At 40.9% G+C, this 21138-nt stretch overlaps 1 protein-coding gene across 1 annotated transcript in view; it reads left to right on the top strand.

Moving 5' to 3' along the window:
- Window positions 1-18776: 18776 nt before the first annotated feature.
- BMPR2 (bone morphogenetic protein receptor type 2) overlaps window positions 18777-21138 on the top strand; it is a 185608-nt gene continuing 183246 nt past the window's right edge. Inside the window, exon 1 of the mRNA XM_008687374.2 lies at window positions 18777-18881. Coding sequence (XP_008685596.1) covers window positions 18806-18881 — 76 coding nt within the window. The 5' untranslated portion in view covers window positions 18777-18805. The remainder of the gene's footprint in view (window positions 18882-21138) is intronic.

The raw sequence follows: 21138 nt of genomic DNA, 5'->3' as shown, positions 1-21138 counted from the left end.
AAGTGAAAGTTTGAGGATTAGCAATGCACTTGTTACTGGCAAAATGCTTCAGTTCCTTTTTTTAAAAAAGAGCTTTATTGACACATAATTCACAATACAATTCATCCATTCAAAGTGAAGAATTCAATAGTTTTTAGTGTATTCATAGAGTTGTGCAACCATTACCATGATCAATTTTGGCATGTTTTCATCACCCCAGCAGGAAACTCCTTACCCAGTACTTGTCACTCCTCATTTATTCCCAACTCCCCTCTTCCTCTACACCGCACCCCGCCCCCAACCATTAATCTATTTCCTGTCTCTAGACTTGCCTATTCAGGACATTTCATATAAATGGAATCATACAATATGTAGTCTTCTGTGACTGGCTTCTTTCACTCAACATATGGATTTCAAAGTTCATCCATGTTGTAGCATGTATCAGTACTCCACTACTTTTTATGGGTGAGTAATATTACATTGCATGGATATACTACATTTATTTACCCATTTATCAGTTAATGGACATTTGAATTATTTCTTCTTTATAGTTGTGATGAACAATGCTGGTGTGAATATTTGTGTAGATTTTTTTTTTTTTTCATTTCTCTTGGGCATATACCTAGGATTGGAATTACTGGATCATATGGTAAAGAACTGTTTGAAGAACTGTCAAACTGTTTGAAGAACTGTCAAACTGTTTTCCAAAGTAACGGCACCATTTTACATTCTTATCAGCAATATCTCAGGGTTCCGATTTTCCACATCCTTTCTGATACAATTTTTTTAAAAGATTTTATTTATTTATTTGACAGAGAGAGAGAGAGAGAGAGAGAGCATGCGCACATGTGCATTCGCGCACAGCAGGAGGAGCAGGAGAGGAAGAAGCAGGCTCCCCGCTGCTGAGCAGGTAGCCTGATGAGGGGCTCAGTACCAGGACCCCAGGGTCATGACCTGAACCAAAGGCAGACGCCCAACTACTGAGCCACCCAAGCGCCCGCCTTTCTGATACTTTTATCCATCTTATTTATCTTAGCCACCTTACTGAGTGTAAAGTGGGACCTCATGGTGGTTTTGATTTGTATTTCCCTAATGCTTAATGAAATTGAACATCATTTCATATTTTTATTGGTCATTTGTATATCTTCTTTGGAGAGATGTCTGCTTAGAGCCTTTGCCCATTCTTAAGTTGGGTTTTCACTTTTAGTTTAGGAAATTCATTTCATATCTTAAATTCCTCTGAAAATTTCTCCTGATGTTTTCTCTGCTACTTAAAAAGTATGCCTTATTTCCATTCATCTATGCATTCAAATAAGTCCTGCATTTATTGAGGACCTAATATGTGTCAGATTTATGCTAAATCCTGAGTCTAAAGTCCCAAGCCTTAAGGAATTCATAATCTCCTGGCTTCACAAAGAGATAATTTACAATACAATGGTGTAAATGCTATTGTAAACCTCACAATGGGAGATTAAATTGGCTCAACAACAAAACCCTTTCAGGGATAAGGACAAGAAGATTTTAACTAATGTTACAGATGAAATATAATGGAGACCAGTTTTTTTGCAGAAGGTGGAAAAAAGTCCAAGTATACAAATTATCCGTCTCATCAGTCAACAGTACTACTGAAACTCTGATCACATCAAGCATGGAGTTAGCTGAGTGAGAGAAACTGGCATGGAGCCGAACTTGCGGGGCAGAGCTCTGACCAAGACTTGTCAGCAATGCAATTGATCATTCAGAAACTACAGGTTTAGAAAATATCATTGCTTTTGCAAATAATAATAAAGGCATCGATCTCAGAAGCCACCTTGCATCTCAGCCAGATCTGCATGGTTCAAGGACAGATAAAACACCTAAAGAACACATAAAAGAAAGTCAGCATTGGACTACGCAAGAAGATAAATCAAAACAGAAAACATGACTTAGCCATTTACAGGTAAGGTTTTCACCAGTTCTATAATGAAGAGGAGGTGAAAATCAATATCAGAGTCTTCTGCATTTCATTTATGGGTTGTTGCATACAGACATGCTTGTGTTGACTGCATACAGGAGCTCTTTTACATTTTAGCCACGTGGTAAGTTGTTTTTCTGTCTTCCTGATCCCTTGCTTGAAGACAGTACTCCCATTCCAGCTAAACACGTGAATTGGTGGAACCTGCCAGGGACAGTTAAAATTCTAGTGCCTGAATAGTTTATTTAACTGTTTCTAGTTCTTTTCCATCAAGGGCTTGAGGAGACTTGCATAGATGATATAATACAATAAAATAGAAAAAAATAAAAACAAAAAAGATAGGGGTGCCCAGGTGGCTCGGTTGGTTAAGTATTCAACTCTTGATTTCAGCTCAGGTCTTGATCTCAGGGTTGTGAGTTCAAGCCCTGCATTGGGCTCCACGCTGGGCATGGAACACACTCAAAATAAATAAATAAATAAATAAATAAATAAATAAATAGGGGCACCTGGGTGGCTTAGTCAGATGAGCGTCTGACTCGATTTTGGCTCAGGTCATGATCTTGGGGTCATGAGATCGAGCCCCACGTCGAATTCCATGCTTAGCGGGGAGTCTGCTTGAGAATCTCTGTTTCCCTCTCCCTCTCCCCTCCCCCCACTCACAAAAGCTCTCTCTCTCTCAAATAAATAAATCTTTAAAAATACATAAATACGGGGGTGCCTGGGTGGCTCAGTTGGTTCAGTGTCTGCCTTCAGCTTAGGTCATGATCCCAGGGTCCTGGAATCGAGTCCCACATTGGGCTCCCTACTCAGTAGGGAGCCTGCTTCTTCCTCTCCCACTGCCTGCCGCTCCCCCTGCTTGTGCTGTCTCTCTCTCTCTCAAATAAATGAATAAAATCTTTAAAAAAATACATAAAAACATAAGTAAATAAATAAATAGTCACAAATCTAATCGTAATAAACCAGAGTATTAAATAAAATATTAATATATCCAGAAGATGTTAACAAATATTAGGGTATGGTGCTGATTATAAAGTGTCATCTGTAAAATAATTTGTTTTTTGATAATGTTCAGAGAGTTTGCATTTTTTGCATTTCCTTACCTTGAGTATAATATTTGCTCTGGACACCAAAGACTACTTGTGGGCTTTTTTGGTTTTTGGTTTTTGTTTTAATTTTCTTTGTCTGGAATACTATTTGAAATATTTTTTTCTAATTAAAAAAATAGTACATTGTAGGAAGTCAAAATGTATCAAAAAGTATAAAGAAGAAAATAAAATTAAAAATCACCCAGAGTCCCCACCCCTCCCAAATCAAAATCAGAAACAATAAAAATAGAAGAGGAAATTTACACTACTCCAGAGTGTGAACAAAGCTTTTTGGGAACTCGGAGGACAAGGCAGGTAATGATGATCTGGGAATTGGAGAATGCTTAACCCTGCAATTATGTTGGGTTTTGAAAAAGGACCAGAAGATGCCTGGAGCTGGGGCAAGGAAAGATGCAGGAGGTGGAGGGAATACTCTGTAGAAAATGACAGGGCCCCTCCTCCCTTTTCTTTTTAATTAGAAAGGAGGTAAATTCGGGGAAAGGCATGGTATGTCAGTGAACTGCAAGAGGTTTAAGTGTGTCTGGACTCCAGGGGTAAAAAAGAGAGATAAAGCTGGAAAGATTGTGAAGACTTTTGCTCATAAAGCTAAGAAATTAGGTGTCATACTATAGAACTGTCCTTAATGATACTGAAATAGGTGAGACAATGGACAACTAGAAAAGTGATGTTGGTCACGAAACATTTTTTTAGATTTTATTTATTTATTTTTAGATTTTGTTTTCAAGTAATCTCTACATCCTACAAAGGGCTGAAATTTACAACCCTGAGATCGAGTCACATCACTGACTGCCGGCCGGGCACCCCTGGTCATGAAACTTTTAACTAGAAAATTGTTACTTGGCCTCATCACCCCACCATATTTTCCTCTGTTTCCCCGTTTGCTATCACTAAAGCTTTGTGGTCAAGATAAAACAATCCTTATAGGGAGATGCAGGAAGGCAAGACAATGGCAAGTATTTCTTACAGATGTTCTACATAAAAACTTGGCAAAGAGAAGGCATATGAGTAATCCTTAGCTGTGAAACCATTCTAGTAATAGTTTGTGTTTGGTACATTTCCCTGAAGGCTCTTATTTTTGGAAATATGGAAAGATTATTCTGTAATATTTGAAAAAGGAAAAAAAAAACCCTTCAAGTGTGATGGCTCCACTTTTTTATTCTGTGTTTTAAGAATAAAAGTATGTAACCTATTTCTGGATAGTAGCAGATACACACCGAGAAAATCGATTAATATAAGAATTATATAATGGAAAACAATCTCTCCCAAGAGCAATGAGTTAGCCAGTAGTAGGCGATGATGGTTCTAAAGCAAAGAATATTACAGATGCCAGAGATACTGTACGCCTTGTGCTGGATGAGATAGAGACATGCCCGGAGAGAAGCAACCCATCATCAGCCTTGTTTTGAATTGTTACTTTATAACTGAAACTTGGATTTCTCTCCATAAAAAGGAGTGGGTGGTCATCTTGCTTTTTGAACATTTAGACGAAGATTTTATCCTAAATTTGTTGTATGATTTGGTTTCCTAACACAAAAGAGGTTTTGAAATTGGTCTTTTAGTTGAAGGGAAAAGGAATACATTTAAGTGGGAAAGGTTCAAAGTTTAAAGCATGATTAGTTTTGTGTTTGGAAAATAAAAACATCACATTTTAGGTTTAAATATCTAATCAGTTTGAATAGGGAAGATTCTAGATTAAGGAAGAAAAAGTAAGTTTGGATGTGAATACTTCTGTATTCCAGGGTCCTCTAAAAAGGATGAATAAGTATTTATCTTAGATACAGTGAAGGTTGTGAGGATGCGTATTACAGTAGCTTCAGCTGCTCTTGAAATTATTTGTGTAATTTCTACAAGCAGATAGTCCAGTGCAGTTATTTGGAGGTCATTATGAAAGGCCAGATAAATATTTATCAAAAGCCAGAAAAACTAAAATGCAAGGCCGTAAGACAGCCTTGTTTTCTAACTTCAGTACATTGCAAATGCTTATGCAACAGCCTCCGCATCCAAGTGAGAAAAATGTTGATATGCTTAATAACTGGAAAAAGTATTGAAAAAGTCTCAAACATTCCTAGAATGTACAGTAAAAGAAATATATTCTTTTATCGTTTTTTTCTAATCCTCAAGATACAAACAAGCCTATGAAAGATCAAATTTTTTTTCCTTGTTTTGTGTTCTCAGTTGGCTGGCTTTTCACTTCAGCGACTGTTGAACACATTCTGGGTTTGTAGCAGCATATGATACAGTCACCGTTCTCTGATATTATACATCTTTCTGAAGAAATACGATTTTAACACATTATAGGGCACTTGGCTGGCTCAGTTGGTAAAGAATGCAAATCTTGATCTCTGGGTCATGAATTTAAGCCTCACATTGGGCATAGGGTTTACTTTTTTTTTTAAAGATTTTTATTTATTTATTTGTCAGAGAGAGAGAGAGAGAGCATGAGCAGGGGGAGTAGCAGGCAGAGGGAGAAGCAGGCTCCCTGCCAAGCAAGGAACCCTATGTGGGGCTCTATCCCAGGACTCTGGGATCATGACCTGAGCCAAAGGCAGGCGCTTAACTGACTGAACCGCCCAGGCATCCCCTAGAGTTTACTTAAAAATAAAAAAAGGGGGCGCCTGGGTGGCTCAGTCGCTAAGCATCTGCCTTTGGACCAGGGTGTGGTCCCGGGGTCCTGGGATCGAGCCCCATGTCGGGCTCCTCCACTGGGAGCCTGCTTCTTCCTCTCCCCCTCCCCCCTGCTTGTGTTCCCTCCCTCACTGGCTGTCTCTCTCTCTGTCAATAAATAAATAAAATCTTTAAAAATAAAAAAAGATTTTAACACATTAAATAATTGTATGTGAAATAGGGGCACCTGGGTGGCTCAGTCGGTTAGGCAGCTGTCTTTTGGTTTCAGCTCAGGTTTTGATTTCATGGTCATGTGATTGAGCCCCACATAGGGTTCCATGCTCAGATTCGCTCTCCCTCCCCTTCCCACTCTGCCCCTCCTCCTGTGCGTGCAAGTTCTCTCTCTCTCAAATAAATAAAATTAAAAAAAAAATAATTGTAGGGGCACCTGGGTGGCTCAGTTGGCTAAGCGTCTACCTTCAGCTGAGGTCATGATCCCCAGGTCCTGGGATCACACTCCAAGAGTGAGGGGTTGGACTCCCTGCTCAGTGGGGAGCCTGCTTCTCCCTCTCCCCCCACCTCCTTGCCCCCACTCGTGCTCTCTCTCGCTCTCTGTCTCTCTTTCAAATAAATAAATAAAATCTTACAAAAATAATTGTACATGAAATAGAAATAGCTTGTGCTTTTTTTAAAAAAGATTTTATTTATTTATTTATTTGAGAGAGAGAGAGAGAGAGAGAGAGAAAGTATTCATACACAAGCACACAGTAGGGAGGGGCAGAGGGAGAGGAAGAGTCTTAAGCAGACTCTTTGTTGAGCACGGAGCCCAATCTCACCACACTGAGATCATGACCTGAGCAGAAACCAAGAGTCAGATGCTTAACTGAAGAGTCACCCAGACCCCCCTAACTTGTGCTTTTATCACTTCTTTGACAACATTGGATAACTATGTTATGCTTATCATACTGAAATAGAGAGCTTTAGAAGTTAATACTGAGGGGTGCCTGGGTGGCTCAGTCAGTTAGGCTTTGGACTCTTGATTTCTGCTCAGGTCATGTTCTTGGGTTGAGAGATCGAGCCCTGCCTCGGACTCCACAGTCAGCACATAGTCTGCTTGTCCCTCTCCCTCCCCGTGCTTGCACGCACACTCTCTGTCTCTCGAAACACAAATAAAATTTTTTAAAAAGTTAATACTGATAAAGCATTTATACAATATTATACAGACAAAAAGGATTTAATAAATGCTTGTTGATTGATTAGTAACTTTCATAAGTCATAATATTTCTGGATAAGTTGTAAAGGGTGATTCAGACCTTTCTGGAGATTACAAAGGGTATATTATATATTTTGATCACATATTAGCATATAAGAGGAAAAATCACTTCTAAATTCTTGCTATAAAGAGTGGGAATCACACACATTAAGAAGAAAAATGAAAAAAAAGGGAAGAAAAATGTAAAAAACAGTGATTTTTTCCCTATAAAATTATATAACGCAGGACTCAAAATTATACAAATAGCTCCACCTATTTCATGAGTAAGTTTAAACAAAGAATCACTACATTTTCACTAATACAAAATAATACACTGTAGAAAGCCTTTTTCTTAAATATTTGTTTTCAACTTGTGTCCTTTAGGATAGAAATGAAACCTGTCATTAAGTGTAATTTTCCTAAAATAGGAAATTTGTGATACAAATAAATAAGAGGGTTTTAGAGCTGAAGAGAAACAGGGATAGCTAGTTCAAACTTATTTTACAGATGAGAAACTGAGGCCTAGAGAAATGAAAATGATTTGTTCGAAGGCACAGAACTGTAGTAGTAGAATCAATAGCAGATCTAAAACCAAAGTGTTAGGGGCGCCTGGCTGGCTCAGTCTGTAGAGCATGTGACTCTTGATCTTGGGGTTGTGAGTTTGAGCCCCATGTTGGATGTAGAGATTACTTAAAAAAACAAAACAAAAGCAAAAAAACCCCAAAGCTTTAGGAACACCACACCTAATCATTTCCTTTAACAATTTAGGTGATTTACTGACATAAGAAGATACTCTGTGGATATTGAATATTGCCATTCTGCATGGGTATAAAAAAAAGGTGTTTCTTGCATTGATCCAATGACTTGATCACTTGATATGGTTCTCTTACTATATGGAGTTAACCAAATCCTAAAACTGTAGAACTACTCAAAAACTCCATATTCAAATTCTTCCATTACCCACTTTGATTCTTTTAACCACTGTAATTTCAATAATTTTCTTTTTTTTTCCAAACGGAAGTTCTCATATTTATTACTGAGCCAACCTACTGATGCAGAAGCATAGTAACAGAGAAGAATCATTTTCTTAATCAAACATGTCTATTATTCAGGTAGTAGTGATGTTTGCAGAGTGATAATGTTATGAGCAAGTGACCTTCATGCAGCATAAATATATGTGACAACTCAATGTGATTCCTTATAGACCCAGATTAGTTCTTCTCCAATGTGCCCTCTTAGAGTTGTACCTGATTTTATTATCAGTTTTCATCTGAATCCACTGGGGAATGGGACGATTCTGCTTTTGTTTCTTGGCCAGGAATTGCTTAATCCTGAAAGTCTTGTGAGAAAAGATGATAAGGAACAGTCAACCACACACACCGCAGTGGTGGAGAAAAGGAGAGAGCTCAAATAATTTTCTACCAGGGGCACCTGGCTGGCTCGGTAAGAGAATCATGCAAATCTTGATCTTGGGGTCATGAGTTCGCACCTGACGTTGGGTGTAGAGATTACCTAAATAAATAAAACTTTAAAAAAATAATTTTCTTCCAATGGCCAGTCTTTGTAATTTCCTTTGTGTCTGCGTACTCTTGGTACCCATGACTAAGTTCAGGTGTTCCAGACCCTTATATTGATCCCCTTGAATCTTTGTATTATTTAATGGTATGTTCAGTGGTTTGATTTGTTTCTGTAATTTAAAAAATATTTAGCTATTCTCCTTCATAATTCTCATTTGTGAATCATGTCCTGGTTTTGTAAAAATGCACTGACATTATAATAGTCTTACACCAATGTTGCCTGTTATTTAGGAACTTTGTTGAAGGTAGCACATATTATATTACCCTATATAGGTTAGATTATGCTCAATAACTATCCTGTAACTTCTGTAGCTTAACATAAAAGTTTATTTATGCTCAATAACTATCCTCAATACCTAACTTTTGTAGCTTTAAATTTTTTTCTAAAGATTTTATTTTATTTTTTAAAAGTTTTTATTTAAGTAATCTCTATATCCAAATGTGGGGCTCGAACTCACAATCCTGAGATCAAGAGTGACATGCTCTACTGACTGAGCCAGCCAGGCGCCTCTTGTCTGCTTTTTTTTTTTTTTCTAAGATTTATTTATTTATTTGAGAGCGAGAGTGTGGGGTGAAGAGAGGCAGAGGGAGGGGGGACATGGGGCTTGATCTCACAACCTTAAGATCATGACCCAAACCTAAATCAAGGGTCGGATGCTCAACTGACTGAGACATACAAGCAACCCCCTGTCTGCCTTTCTTAATACTTTCTTAGGATAAAGTCCTAGAATTTCATTGATATTCTTAGAATAATATTTTTGAAGAATATGAGCTAATTTATCCTATTATAGCATAAATCTTTTTAAAAAAGATTTAAAAAATGTACTTATTTAAGTGAGAATGGGGAGAGAGAGAGAGAGAGTGAGCATGCAGGTGCAGGCAGAGGGAGGGGCAGAGGGAGAGACTCAAGCAGACTCCCTGCTGAATGCAGAGCCCAGCGTGGAGCTCTATCCCATGACCCCATGGTCACAACCTGAGCTGAAATCAAGAGTTGGGTGCTTAACCAACTGAGCCACCCAGCCGCCCCCAAAAGTGTAAATTTTAAAGCCAATTATTTTCAGATTGTAATAATGTAAACGATAAATAAATATAAATTCAGATTCTAATCCTGTAAAATACACATGTATATAAATATAAATGTATTCAAAATATGAACAAATTTCAGGGGCTCACCCAAAGTTATCTATGAAAAAAATTTCCTTAGCAAGTCAACTGAAAAGCATGAATAAGATTCCAGGAAACATCTTTCTTTTATTTTTTTTAATTAAAAAATTTTTTTCAGGGGTGCCTGGGTGGCTCAGTTGGTTAAGCGTCTGCTTTCGGCTCAAGTCATGATCCCAGGATCCTGGGATCAAGCCCTGCTTCAGGCTCCCTGCTTGGTGAGCCTGCTTCTCTCCCTCCCTCTGCCTGCTGCTCCCCCTGCTGTGCTCTCTCTCTCTCTCTTGCAAATAAGTAAATAAAATCTTTAAATTATTTATTTATTTATTTATTTATTTATTTATTTTTTATTTATTTATATTTTTTAGAGAGGGGAGGAAAGGCAGAGGGAGAGGGACAAAGAGAATCTTAGGCAGGCTCCATGCCCAGCACCAAGCCTGATGCCAGGCTAGATCTCAAAACCCTGAAATCATGACCTGAGCTGAAATCAAGAGTTGGACACTTGATCGACTGAGCCACCCAGTCGCCTATCATTTTTCTTTTAAGTGGGCCAATATTTCATACTCTTTTGTAGACTCATTATTAAGCTTGGGATGCCTGGGTGGCTCAGTTGAGCATCTGCCTTTGGCTCAGGTTATGATCCCAGGATCCTAGGATCAAGTCTTGCATTGGGCTCCTTGCTTAAGGCGAGCCTGCTTCTTTCTCTGCCAGCTGCTGCCCCTGCTTGTGCTCTGTCTCTCTCTCAATCTCTCTCCTTCTCTGACAAATAAATAAAACCTTAAAAAAAAAAAGACTCATTATTAAGTTTAACTCACTATTACTTTGACACACTGGTTTCTTTAAATAAAATATTTATATATCCCATGGATCAGACCTCATTGACTCATTGACTCAGGTGCCCTTTCCCTTGACTTAATCTAAGTTAGTGAATGTTTGCCATATCATTTTCTGCTTTCTTAAACTTAGGTCTGAAGAACTAATACTGTCTATGTAATAACACAACTTAAATAGTGATCCTAACCTGAAAAAGGCTATCTTAGTGTAGGATGAAACATGAACGTATCCTTAAAGTACATAGCCAGAGCAAAATGACTGTGTTCATGAAGATCAGTTGTTATCCTAACTACCCTATTCCTGGGTCAAATGGAGGATTCACAGATTCTAGGAATTCTAAGATCTCAGCACCATCCCTATTCACCCTGTCATAAGGGCAGTGCCAAACAATTCCAATTCAGTTCATTTCAACAGTCTTTATTGAGGACCTGTTATATGCTCGTTACTGTGCTTATTGCTGCAGATAGAGTGATAAATAAGAGATCATCCCTCTTTTTAATCTAGTAGGGGAGAAAACAAAAGCAAGTAACCAAAATGCAGCCTGACAAGCACAATATTAGAAGCTTATAAAAGATAAAGAAGTAACGCAAGGGTGCCTGGCTTGCTCAGTCTGTAGGGCCTGTGACTCTTGATGTCTGGGGTTGTGAGTTCGAGCCTCATGTTGGGCCTAGAACTTACTTTAAAAAAAAAAAGTAATGCAAAAAGGGGATAATTAATTCTGTTTGGCTGTGGGATCAGGGGAATCTTCTTAGAAGTAGTACTGTTTGAGCTGGGTGTTGTACGGTGAACAAAAATTAAGGAGAAGGGGAAAGTGCATTCTTGGCAAATAAAACAGTAAGCACAAAGGCATGTGTATTTGAGGAAGTGTAACTTCTTTGGTATCACAGAGCTCTCCAAGAGCAGAGACCGGCTTTTTTGCTTATTGTATCCACAGTAGCCTAGTACAGAGCCTGGAGCACAATAGAAAATAATTATTTGCTGAATAGAAGAATGAATGAGAGGGAGGCTTGTGTCATTTTAAGGAGTTTTAATTTAACCTTGTACCTGCCATAGGCTTAAGTTAACTGGAAGCCAGTGGACAGGGAGTCTTGGAAATTAAGTTTGTAGGAGTCAGTCCCTAACAAAGAAGAAAAGGAAAGGTAATGAACTGAGAGCAAACAGGCAAATGATCCACACCCTTGTTATTGCCTACTAGCCTTGTATGACGTGGCACATGCCTACCTCTCTAACTTCATCTCCCATGCTCCAATAAACTGGCCTCCTTTTCTTTTTTTCTTTCTCATTTCAATTGGAAAAAAATTTTTTTAAATTATTATTTTTTAAATCTGGGTATAGTGGACACATAATGTTACATTAGTTTCAGGTAATAAAAACTGAACTTTTTATTCCTCAAATATACCAAGATTGTTCTAACCAGTTCAAGGCCTTTGGTTGTTTCCTAAGCGAAAAGACTCCTCTACCAGATCTCTGCCTAGCAGAGATCACGTGATACCTCAGGGATCAAGTTGTACCTCCCCAAACAGGACTTACCTTGTAAGTCCTTTTAAGGTAGAACAGCTGTCCCTCTCATACTGTCTCTCCTTTCTAAAAGGTAATGTGGTGAACATAACCTAAGGTGATCTGCAATCATCTATACCCTTGTAAAATCCCTTCTTGAGAGTGGGTCGAACCTGTGATTTGCTTCTAACCAACTGAATATGGAAAAGGTGATGGGATACCACTCCTATGATTATGTAAGATTCCGTCTTAACAGACTGGAGCAAGACAGACTTTCTTTGTTGGCTTTGACTAAGCTACTAGGTTGTGAGAATACCTATGGAGAGGGCCACATGGTAAGGAATTTTAGGGGACTCTAGGAGCTAAGAGCAGCCCCTGGCACCTGAATGAACTTACAAGGAGATTCTTCCTCAGTCAAACCTCCAGATGAGAATGACACCTGGCTGACACCTTGATTGTAATCTTGTGAGAACCTGAGCAGAGGACCTTGCTAAGTCATGCCTGGACTCCTGATATATGGAAATTGTGAGATAATAAATATGGGTGGTTTTGAATTGCTAAATTTTGGTAATTTGTTAAACAGTAACAGAAAATGGATACAGGTAAATATTATGAGAGGATGAGAGGAAGGAACTTGGCTCCCTTGTTCCTTGCTGTGTCATTATACCTAGAATAGTGACTGGCACATAGTTCAATACACATTTGTTGGTTTTATAAATGAATAAAAAGATGAATGGAGGAATTTTAGCTGGATGGGGGGAGAGGACAGGACTGGATTCTAGGAACATGGCTAGTCAAACAGGCTATTAGTATTTAAGTTTTGGATGGAGTCAAAAGTTATATACAAAAAATATATATATATGCGAATTTTCAACTGCATGGAGGTTGGTGACCCTAACTCCTGCATTGGTCAAGTGTCAACTATATTTTTCCTCCTCCTCCTGCTTCTTCCAAAGTCTAAGTATTAGTAAAAATTTTACCATATTTTGGGGTAGCTTGGAGAATAAATAGTGTCCTACTGTTTGGAGGAAAGCAGAGCTCAGTGTCTGGCATCAGCAAGGAAAAGCTCTTACATGGTATCAGTAGAGAAGTCGAGAGCAAATCAGGTAAACTTGTGGAAAATATAAGTCTTCCTCTGGGATCTTTCAATGCTTGGGAAGAAGCTGGGTTCTCTTGCTGTTAGTCACTCAGGATGGGAAGCTCAGATGATTTTATTTTGTTCTAAATGGAAGGAAAGGGAAGGGTGACTGCAGATGCTGGGCTAACTAAAATTTCAAAAGTTAGACAAAAGAAGGAAAGAAATGGGACAAAAGATCTAGGTTCCAAAAGTAAAGCTTTATTATTATTATTTTTAAGCTTTTCTTATTCTTTTTCCTTTTTTAAAGATTTATTTATTTATTTTAGGGGGCCAGGGTGCAGAGGGAGAGAGAATCCCAAGCAGACTCTGTGCTGAGCACAGAGCCTGACAGGGGACTGGATCTCATGACCTCGAGATCATGACCCGAGCAGAACGCCCAACTGACTGTGCCATCCAGAGAGAAATTTAAGCTTGCTTTTAGGTTCAGAGGTTATCAAAGGGAGACTCTTATCAATCTCCAATCTCATTTTCCTTGTACTGCACAATTGGGTTTTCCCCTCTTCCAAAAGGAGACTATGCCATGTCCTATTTCTCAGTTGGGTCCTCAAGATTAAGTCCTGAAGTTTCTTTTCTTTCTTTTTCTTTTCTTTTCTTTTCTTTTCTTTCTTTCTTTCTTTCTTTCTTTCTTTCTTTCTTTCTTTCTTTCTTTCTTTCTTTCTTTCCTTTTTTTTTTTTTTTAAGATTATTTATTTATTTATTTGACAGAGAGAGACAGCCAGCGAGAGAGGGAACACAGGCAGGGGGAGTGGGAGACGAAGAAACAGGCTCCCCGCTGAGCAAGGAGCCCGATGTGGGGCTCGATCCCAGGACTCTGGGATCACACCCTGAGCCGAAGGCAGACGCTTAACGGCTGAGCCATCCAGGTGCCCCAGTCCTGAAGTTTCTAAGCAGCTTCAGTTTGTCTTTCATTATTTTGACCCTGTAGTGTGTCCCAGAGCTAACTTCTGGGCATCTGTATTATTTTTCTTCTAGAGTTAAGAGTTGTTTTTTTTTTTTTTTCTACTTTTCTTTGACAGCATCCCTTCATAATGATAAATTTTGTTCTTAGAAGTATTCAGTATCTCTGAGCTTAGGTAACTCCTTTTTGTCCTTATTCATATAACAGGGTTTCTTGCCTAGGTCCTTATTCCAATGCTTGTCCTAATAATTTGCTTAGTTTCCCCAGACCCCTCCTAAAACCAGGGCTTTCCTTTTACAAGTCTTCTACCTCAGAGGAGAGCTATAATCCATGAGGGGCCATAATACAGAGTGAAGATCCATCAGTCTTATAGACACTGTTGGTCCCCTTGGATTTCTGTATTGCTCCCTTCATTTCTTGATTTCTTATGCCAGAGTTTTCCCCTTATGTTAGAAGACCCTCCTATCCTACTTGGGCTTTTGGTGATTAGAGTACTGGTGATTGTTTCCCCCTTGCACACGGTGGTAGTATTAAGGTTGTTGTCAAATTTTATGTTCTCCTAGTAACATGGTATAGTATTACATTTCCCTTTTCTCTTGAAGTGAGGATTGACCATGTGACTTCTTTAGCCAATAAAATGTGATTGGAAGTGAGGTGTATTGCTTCTGAGTTGAAGCATTTTATTAGTTAGAGCAAAAACACTGCAGCACTAGCAATTAAATTTTATGATCCTTACTGTAGCAATCTTTTCTTTTGTTTTTTAAGGAGGCTGTACACCTAACATGGGGCTTGAAATCAAGACCCCAAGATCAAGAGTTACATGTTTTACCGACTGAGCCAGCCAGGTACTCCCCTAACTATAGGAATCTTGAAAGCATGTATCTCAGTGAAGCCTCCAATCGTCTGGTGACCTCAGTGACTAGAATGAGCAGAATCCATGTAGTGGATATTGTAGTGAGCTTTGCAGATCTACCCTTTAGGACTAAAGCATAACCTCTCCCAACTGCTGGAAAGTCTGGTGGCTGACAGCTTTCAGTTGGGTTCCTCTCTGAGGGTTGGTCTTGGCTAAAGAGAATCCTCTCATCCAAGGGTCATCTCCTTTCCCTGGGTGCAGCCCATATCCAATGACAAGTTGGTGGGAGGGTGTAATGATCAGGCCTCCTGTCCCAATTTAGGACAGTGCTGAATGGCCATCCCAGCTCCAGAGCTCCCTGCAGAACTGGCTGAAGCCTCAGTTGCAACTGTGTTGTAGTTCAAGTTCTCCCTTTCAGTGATTTTCTGACCCTCAGTCTCCAGAGGTTGTTCTTGAGAGCACTACCCAATAACCTCCTGAATGCAAATCTCAGTTTCAGGGTCTGTTTCCCAATGAATCTTACTTGTAATAGGCTTCCTGATGACTTGTATCAAACATGTAACATGTGTGAGAAATAACACTTTTGTTGCTATAAGATGCTGAGATGTTTGTTACAATCTAGCCTATCCTGACTAGTGCAGATACCAAAACTTGCCTCCCCTGCCAATCCTTTGTTTTCACTTGAGCTTGACTTGTATTGTCTGTCTGATCTTCATGGACATATTGATGGCCCAGTTCTAGTTCTTCTCTGATGGTCTTTCTCATAGTGAGTGAACAGCCATGTCCCAACTGAGATATTACAAGGAGCAACAGAAAAGGGAAGAGGGATGCCTATCTAGTTGTCTACTAATTATTCCTACCAAGTCAGTGGCATATATATTTTTCATGTAAATTTCCTAGGATCCTTTCTTCTTCTTTTATATATTTTACCATACATTTATAATATGTATAAGGTTACTTAATGTTTCTTAGGAAAATTTTATGCAAATAAAAATAGAATAATCAAGTACTTAATCCCAATTTGAGAAAGAACAGTATACTATTAATTAATAAACTTTCTGCACCTCTAACTTACTAAAATCCCATTTCTCTGAGTGCTAGATCTTATTTCTTGGAAGTCAAATGGCAAAACAATACCAGTTTCTTATTTTAGGCCTTTTGGGCAAACAAAATATAGTAATAAAGCTAATGAATCAAAGCTCCTTCTAATTTTTTCTTTTTAAGGGATTTTAATGTATAGAAATATTTCTTTCTGCCTGAAGGGTAAACAGTATAAAAATATTTCCACTAAAGAGTCTGAGAATCCTGGGTTGGTATTATCAAAACCCGTAATTATACTAGATGTTTAGTATGATAACGCAACTAGTTTAAGGAATGTGGAGGTTTATTTACATCAAGTTCAGATAAAGAGATAAAAGGGGACTTCAACACGCAAATAAAGGGTATGACTTCAGGAGTGTATCTATGAATGTGTCTTTCAAACTGACCTTATCCACAGTGAAAGACCAGCCAAACCAGCCTTCAGATAACCCTTCTTATTAGAAGAAAGGCTAGACTTCACCTCTAAGATCGCCCTCCCACGCAAATTTTCCACCTGGCAGCTAAGAATTAAACACAGACTTCCGATCATGGCGCCGCGCACGTCACTTTCTCCCTTTTCCCCCAGCAAAATCCCACCCAAGTCGACCTGATCCCTCAGGAGGTGTGCAAAGGCTGCAGGGCGGGGGTAGGGGGTAGGGGGGCGGAGAGGAATTCCTTCTCCTATCCTGGTTGCTTGGGTTTTTGCAATTCAAAAAACTGACTAAACAGATCCTTTCCAGGAAGCTTCGGTACCAACAGGACCTTTTCATTTCTTTGGGTGCAAAGTCATTCTTTACTCTGGGGCAGCAACTCCTCACCGCAATTCTCCTTTCCCCTGTCCTAAAAAGCCCCTAAGGCCCACAGCCTTTGTGAATAAAGGCCCACCCTCGAAGTGGAAACCGCGCGGCAAAGACAGAGACGCATGTACAACGGGACAATGTATGGAATTTAAAAGAGTTTTCTTTCTGACTTCGCATCCTTTCAAATGTCCAATATTTCTGTCAGCTAAGAAGGGATACGGTAATGGGCGCTTGAGAGAAGCAGCACACCGATAAGAGCAAAAATACCAATTGAGGGTGGTCTCTCCAATTCCAGCTTTTGTTTGAGTCAGTGAGGGGAGCCCGGGGAGGCCAAGGTCTACTGTTCTGGGAAAGGAGGGTTTTTCTGGATTCTTTGGGATACGGAGAGGCAGGCTCCGGCCCCAAGAAACAACGAGGGCAGTTCCGCCCCCTCCAGGCTTTACTCCAGGAGTCCCGGAGGAGACCGCGACACCTCAGTCCGAGGCTAAATCACCCAGCTCGGAGGAGTTTGCCAAGGCTGGACAAAAGATGTGGCCGCTCTCTCTTAAACACACACACAGATCCCGAGCCTGCACATAGGGAAGGTTTGTGTGTGTGAAAGAGAAAAGCCATTGCTGCCCACTGCGGGATGCCGGCCCCACCCTGCCCTCGGCGGCCGGGGAGAGATCGCCACGCGAGGGCCGCGGAATCGGTCTCAGCCAGCCCCGGAGCAAGGGGCGGGGCCGGGCGGGGCCGCGAGCGCGCAGGCGCAGTGCGGGCTTCCTCGCGCCGCCGCCACTGCTGCCGCCGCCGCCGCCGCCCGCGCTGCACCACAGGCCCGAGACAGACAGGGCCGGGAAGAGCCGGAGACTGAGGAGGAGGCGGAGGCGGCGGCGGAGGCGGGGCGACTCCGGTGACCGGGAGCGCCGCAGACTGGCAGCTGCGGCGACTCCCCCCTTTGTGTCTGGTCTGCTCGGAGCCACTGGAAGTGCTTCCCGGAGGGGTGCGGGGTGTCTCTCCGCCTCGTCGCCCACCCCCCTCCTCAGCTAGCTACCTACCTCCGCCCTCCCGCCGCCCCCCGCCCTCTGCCCGCGACGCCCGAGCTCCGCCCGGAGCCCAGAGCTGCGGGAGAACGAGGTGGCGGCGGCGGCGGCAGCGGCTTCTTCGGGGTGGGGGGTTGTGATTCGCTCACAGGAGCCATTGACGGGAGAAGACGAGGCTTTTCTTCGTGGAATTTACCTCAGGCAAGATCGAGCGGCCGCAATAAAAAAGAGAGAGAGAGAAGCGAATCCGGGAGGGCTGGAAAGGGCAGCTTCCCGCACCTCCCCTCCGCCCGCGGTCTCGGGGAGCTCCGGGCCCTGCCTGCTGACCCTTCCCCTCCCCCGCTTCCTATTGCCCCTCAGCCCTCCGGCCGGGCCCTGGCAGAACCTCGCAGGATTGTTCGGCGAAGGCTTGAAGGCTGTGTGGGTTTGTCCATGGAGGCAGGCACCTTTTTCGATCCAGTGGAGGAACAGGGTTTGTTGTTCTCGAAATCGGAGTGAAGGAAGCACCGAAGCGAAACTTAAAAAGGAATCCTGCCCTCCCGAAGCCACGGGCGATGCGACTCGTGCCGCCGGGCGCCGCCGCCGCCCGCCCGGCTTCGCCCTTCGCGGCAGTCGGGAACTTGTTCTGATCCTCAGCCCCGCCATCGAATCCCCGCTCTCCACCCCTCTGCACCCTGGATATGTTTTCTCCCAGACCTGGCTATTTTTTTGACATCGTGAAACTACGAGGGAAATAACTGCGGGGCTTTCTTCCTGTCTCGCTGCTTCTCCACACGGACATGCCTTCAGTTTGGGTGGCCGAGGCACCCCTTCCTAGGCGAATGAACCTCTCCAGCCGCGAGGGAGAGAAATGAAGGGAATTTCAGCGGCGGAATGAAAGCTGTGCAGCTAGGTCCTCTCATCTGCCATTTGTCCTTTCAAACTGCATTGTAATACCTACGGGCCGGACAAGTAAGACGAGAGCGAGGACCAGTCTCCCGGCCTTACCTCTCCGCCCGTGTTTACTTTCCATATTTCTTTCCTCTGCTTTCCTGCTTCTCGGCTGGCCCAGGGATGACTTCTTCGCTGCTGCGGCCCCGGTGGGTGCCGTCGCTCCTGTGGACCGTCCTGCTGGTCAGCACTGCGGCCGGTGAGTAGCCCCGGGCGGCGCGTAGGGCTTTGCCCCTGCGGGTGACGGGCGAGGGAGCCCGCAGAGGCCGAGGCCTGCGCTCGCCCTTCGCGACGCGTCCTGCGATCGCTGTGTAGGGAACCGTGTCCGGTACCTGCGCGCCTTTCCCGTTCCTTCTAGGGAAATAACCCTGCATGTTTTTGTGTAGTTTCGAATCCCCACTCCCATATCCCCCCCTCCCCATCCCCCACGGGGGGGAAAAGACATATTGGGTGTGGTATCTTGACATTTTTAGCTGTGAGGTAATGCAAGGATTAAAAATAATATTTTAATCGCCAATGAACAGTGTCTATTATGAGATCTTTGGAAACAGAGCTGTAGATTTTTTTTAAACAAATAAGCGGATTTGGCTTACAGTAAAAAGAACATCAACTATAGAACACACTCTTTAACCTTATTTTTAGATTTAGATCATTCTTTGGGAATCCATGTTACTTTCATTATTCCGAAATGTTACGGAATGAATTGGATAAATGTTGAGGAAGCCAGAACTTTGAGATTCTTAGTACATTGTATAATACTGTTAATTATTGTCGTAAGTATTATTTTGTTCCAAAGTATTTTGGTAATTCTATTTCCATCTTTTCAACGTAAATGCACTCGTATTTTATATGCTCTTGGAATTACTATTGGGCTTAAAAGTATTTTCGGTAACTTCATATTTTAGTCATCTGGCATCTATTGGCTTACCTGTCATTGAGACAACTTTGACCTCACATCTCCACGTCTAGCATATTTGAGTCCTGAAAGTTTCTTTGACATTTTACTAAGCTTAAAGGGAAATGGTAGTCATCCTTTCCTTAGGATATTTTCTTTTTAGTTCCCAGATACCTTAGAGAAAGCCTCACTTATGTTTACAGTTATTTTTCAAGCAATCTTTTGGTGATACGCTTTTAGAAATTTTTGGGAGTGAACTGTACATATAGTTCTCAAGTTTGGTGTAGGATGGCCAAATAGATTATGCATTTAACAATGAGTAAAGGACAATGTAACAGCTTTCCAATTACTTTTTAAAATTTTACAAGTGTGTACTTTTCACATTCAATACATTTCTCATTGCTATGCTTGACACCGATGTTGCTTGCTTATTTCCATTTTAAAAGTATGCATTGGGAAAATTCTGAAAGAAAATTTGAAGTTTCCTTTAGTGCCTTTGATATTGGTTGATTAATGTCTATTATGTTTATGGTAAATCTATGTAGTTGTATTAAAAGAATTCGAACTTCTGAATTGAATGTATTTTGAAACTGGCATTTTAATATTCTTAAACATCACAATTCCTTTTATGATAAAAATGAACAATTTTTTCTAGGTTTCTTTATATTGTGTTAGCGATTTAAATTCTCTAGCTGTAAGTCTTGTGATTCCTGTAAAATATGAAGAGAGTAAAATAAAAGGTTTTAGGCTTAAGCAGTCATTCTATGAGCAGAAATCTCAGAACATAGACTTTGCATGTTCTTTGTTATTCTTAATCTTTCTAGAATGTAGATTCTCATTTATAGTTGACAGGCTTATCATTTTGTGATCAGAACTGATAACAGTAAGGGAAAGAACGTTGATTTAAAAATACATTTAATTTGTATTTGGTAAATAAAATAGAATAATGTCCCTTAAAACGGAGGGATTGAAAGAATCACTACTTAAAGTGGTTTTAGTCTTTTTTTTTTTTTTTTTTAGTATTACATAGTACCAGATGCCAAAATTTGTGAAGCTGGATTTCAGAGCTATAACGATAATAATACTAGCTAGTGTTTATTGAGTGCTTGCTCTGTGCCAGCAACTATTCTAATAGCTTTACATATATTTTCTCATTTGATCCTCATGATAATTCTATACTCCAGGTTTAATTATGTTCTTTTTACAGAGAGGGCAAGTGAAGTACAGAGAATTTAAATAACTCACCACAGAGTAAATTGTGGAGCCAGGATTATAGCCTTTATCCTACCTTATCATTAATGATAACAACAGCTCACTCTAATTGGGAACATAAGATAGAGTAGTGCCTTCACTAGATCAGCCTTTGAGAAGAAGTAGGGACACTTGACAGGATCTTCATTCAGCACTGGTTATGCAGATGTCATGGTTCTGAATGTGTAAAACTTTGCCTAATATTGGAGTGGCTAGTACAGTTTCATTAGGTGCAAGGTGACTAGAGAGAGCCTGTGTGAACTTGGGATACGTAGATATAGTGATGTAATCAGACAGGTGCACATAGTGT

This window comes from Ursus maritimus, unplaced genomic scaffold, assembly GCF_017311325.1.
Source record: "Ursus maritimus isolate PB19 unplaced genomic scaffold, ASM1731132v1 scaffold_1, whole genome shotgun sequence".
Lineage (NCBI taxonomy): Eukaryota > Metazoa > Chordata > Mammalia > Carnivora > Ursidae > Ursus > Ursus maritimus.
Note: the sequence above shows the minus strand (reverse complement) of the source record. Positions and strands in the feature narration are given on the sequence as shown.